The 3760-nt window shown below is 49.3% G+C and overlaps 1 protein-coding gene across 1 annotated transcript in view; it reads right to left on the bottom strand.

Moving 5' to 3' along the window:
* Positions 1-1474: 1474 nt before the first annotated feature.
* cacng2b (calcium channel, voltage-dependent, gamma subunit 2b) overlaps positions 1475-3760 on the bottom strand; it is a gene marked incomplete at its 3' end in the record, with an annotated part of 96161 nt that continues 93875 nt past the window's right edge. Inside the window, 1 exon segment of the mRNA XM_083765436.1 lies at positions 1475-2007. Within this exon segment, the coding sequence (XP_083621562.1) occupies positions 1475-2007 (533 nt within the window).

Here is a 3760-nt window from a genome sequence, read left to right on the forward strand (position 1 = left end):
TCACAATGCTTTACCTAGACGAGAGTAGCCACGTTTCCCCACGACACTGTCTGTCTCTTTGGGAGTCTGACATTAGAGGTCTTCTCTTGTCCACTGTCTTCTTCAGGTTCCCGCAGAGAACCGCATTACCCAGGGTTCTCTGCCCATGAGTCGCCCCCTCCTTCCAGAGCAGGAAGTGAGGTCGGCCGTTTTACCTCCAAGTTGACCCCCAAACAAAGATGGTTGCTAGGGCCTCGGCGGAAAGGCCAAAAGGTTCTCTTAATAAAATAATGTGATAATGTGTCAAATACGAAAGACTGTCAGTTAAATACTAACTGTCAGTTCAGCAAGTCCACTTGCTGTAAAACCGGCTATTTATGAATGATGGATCCTTCTTGATTTTGTTTCGATGACGACTTGATTTATTTCACTTGTATATAATAACATTGTTCTTTTTTGTCCCCCCTAGATTTTGTGTTATTTTCTTTGCGCCAGGGAGAAGTGTAGTGATGATTTATTATTAACATATATATTTATATATTCATATATATAATCAATACATATATTAACTTGAATTCCATCCCTGCTGCTAAAAAAAAAATCCCAACACCGCAATTGGTTTCACAGTATTAATTAATGCTGAGAAAAGAATGGAGTGAAATAGATACAGCAACTAAAGAAAAGGAGTGGGGGGGGGGGGGGGGGGGGGGGGGGGGGCTTTTAAGAAGTGGGCGTGGGCCTGTGGGATGGAAGTGTGTGAGGGCGGGGTCATAGGGGGGGGGGGGGGGGTGGGGGGCAAACAACGCCCCCCTCCCCCCCCCTGTTTTCATCAGACTGAGGAAGAGTTAAAAATATAAAGCTCACCTTTTAAACTGGCAGTCTGGCCTTATTGCCCGCCACTCATGTTCTCCCACGGCCCCTAAGGACAAAATGGCCACCCATCCACCCACCCACCCTCCCACCCATCCAACCCCCCCCCCCCTCTCTCTCCCTGCTCCTCTGTCCCCATCCTTTCCTTCAAATCTTTACAAACATGTTTCAAAACTCGTTAAACAACGGTAGATGGGAAAATCATGCATTTTTCATTTTTTTAGGCATTTTGTTGTTTCTTTGCGTGTGTGTTTGTGTGTGTGTGTGTGTGTGTGTGTATGTGTGTGTGACTGTGTGTGTGTGTGTGTGTGTGTGTGTGACTGTGTGTGAGAGTGTGTGTGACTGTGTGTGTGTGAGTATTTTGTCCAACATGGAAACTCGGTGATGGTGCGCGCTGCGCTGCGGAGTGCTCAGAGCTCCCACCATGTCCCCTCTGTCCCCTCTCTGTCCCCTCTGTCCCCTGTCCCACCATGTCCCCCCTGTCCCCTCTGTCCTCTGCCCTCTGCCCTCACCATGTCCCCTCTGTCCTCTGCCCCTCACCGGCCTCTCTCTGTCTGTCCCTTCCTCCCTCGCCCCTCCCTCTCTCCCTCAGGGCCTCAGGGCGCGCTCTGCATGGCTCCAGCCTTCATACAGGCGTTGTGCGTCGGTTGGCGGCGTTCCCGTGGCCCCCTGAGTCTTTCGGGTCCTTCGGGATGCAGTTGTGGACCTGCAGGAAGTTGTGGTCCCTCTCCGTGGAGTTATAGGTGGCCGTGGGGGTGCCCGTCTGGCCTTTGGGCAGCGTGTACATGGAGAGCTCGGTGGAGGGCAGCGCCCCGAAGGCTTTCAGCCCCACGGGCGAGGCCTCGCGGGAGTGCGAGGGGTCCGTGGAGCGGGACGAGGAGCGCGAGCGGCGCCGGTAGCGATAGCGGTAGCTGGGGATCCGCGTGATGGCCGCGCCCTGGAGGTAGTCGGCGGCGCGCGCGCCCACCCGCAGCTCTCGGTGGCGGTCGATGAACATGTGCACGGCGAGCACGCCCACCATCTCGGCCATGATGAAGGACAGGGCGCCGAAGTAGAAGGACCAGCCGTAGGAGTAGCTGTTCTTCTTGGAGTCGCTCTTGGACGGGTCGCCGGCGTTGGCCGAGATGTACACGATGATCCCGATGATGTTGCTCAGACCTGGGGATGCAGAAACAGGTGTTACAAATAGGGATGCACCGATCCGGCTTTTTGGCATTCGATACCGATTTGGATACATGGGGTTCCAGTATCTGCCGATACAGAGTACCGATCCGATACCCCCCACAAAGAAACGTAATAACCTATTAAGCTGTATGCCTCACTGTGTGGAGTCTGGAATCATTCTTTTGTGTAAGGCAACATCAAGGCTTGACTTAAACATTACTTTCCCAACTTTGTAAAACAAAATGTAACAAACACAGATATAAATGCACTGAATTATTTATTAAATAACTGTGCAACAATTAGACCAGGTTAATGTGTGCGCAGGCTAGCCTGGCTGCATTCCACATGTTATACTGTCAATACTACACTGCTGTGTCACAGAGGAGGTAGAGTTGTTTTCATACTGTAATTACACATAATTATCGGATCGGATCCGATACCCGATCTAGAATTTTAGCCTGGATCGGCGCTGATCTCCGATACGAGTATCGGATCGGTGCATCCCTAGTTACAAATAAACCCTGCGTGAACACAGCTATACTGTGAATAAACAGTGTGCGTAGTTTTGTTTGGCTTATACTCTGTGCTTTCTGACCTGCCCAAAAGGCACACCAATGGTCAAAACATCACACGCGTATTCTCTATGAAACAGTGTGTCGAAGAGCGACTGACATTTCTAGAATCCGATCTCAGGTCAGAATGGGGTTAATGAGACCAGTGTGTGTCCAGTGGAAACCTCGTATGAATCTGATCTCTGGTCAGAATGGGATATACCCTCCGTTGATCCCCCCCCCCCCTTCCCAATTCAAATTCATATTGTCGTTTCCTCCTCCGTTTCTCACCTGACTATCACCTTCCCACTCACTCTCTGCCTCTGTTTATCCGCTTTGACAGGTTATTACTTATGTGCTCAGAGGGAGGGAGAGAGAGAGAGAGTCAGATATGCTGTCTGACAAATATTCAGACAGTCACGGGAGACAGTGAAGTATAAAAGGCTATGGGATATTTGGATAGGTGGACAGTCAGGCCAAGAGACAGACAGACAAAGACAGGCAGACAGACAGAAATGCAGAGAGACATAATGGCAGACAGACAGAAATGCAGAGAGACATAATGGCAGACAGACAGAAATGCAGAGAGACATAATGGCAGACAGACAGAAATGCAGAGAGACATAATGGCAGACAGACAGAAAAGCACAGAGACCGGCACTATTGCATAATAACACACAAAGCAAAGGACACCTTTGCTTTGTATTCTAAATACAATACAAACAAAATAAGTAAAAAATAAAACGGAAAAATGAGAATAAAAATCTCAATGAAAGGCAGTGGCAAACAGAAGGGTTATCAGCTGTTGTTTAAAAGAACTACGAGTTCTGGCCAAACAGGCGTGTGAGTGTGTGTGTGTGTGTGTGTGTGTGTGTGTGTGTGTGTGTGTGTGTGTGTGTGTGTGTGTGTGTGTGTGTGTGTGTGTGGCATAAACGTTTAGTTGTGACTCTAGGGACAGAAAGCGGACCTGTCCCAGATGACCTGAGAGGTCTGGGTGGTTCATCATAATCGCACAAGTCAAAAGATGAGCTAATTTAGGTCAAATAGCGTATATTACGGTTATATAGGAGAAGGGGCAAGCATGGCTTTATCGATGACGTGGTCTGGTCTAGAGAGAGAGACAAAAGACCAGTGAGAGACAGCGGTGTGAGGACGGAGTGTGAAGACATGATTGGGATAGATGAGACCGGAAGAGT

This window comes from Protomyctophum parallelum, assembly GCF_964188405.1.
Source record: "Protomyctophum parallelum genome assembly, chromosome: 5".
NCBI lineage: Eukaryota > Metazoa > Chordata > Actinopteri > Myctophiformes > Myctophidae > Protomyctophum > Protomyctophum parallelum.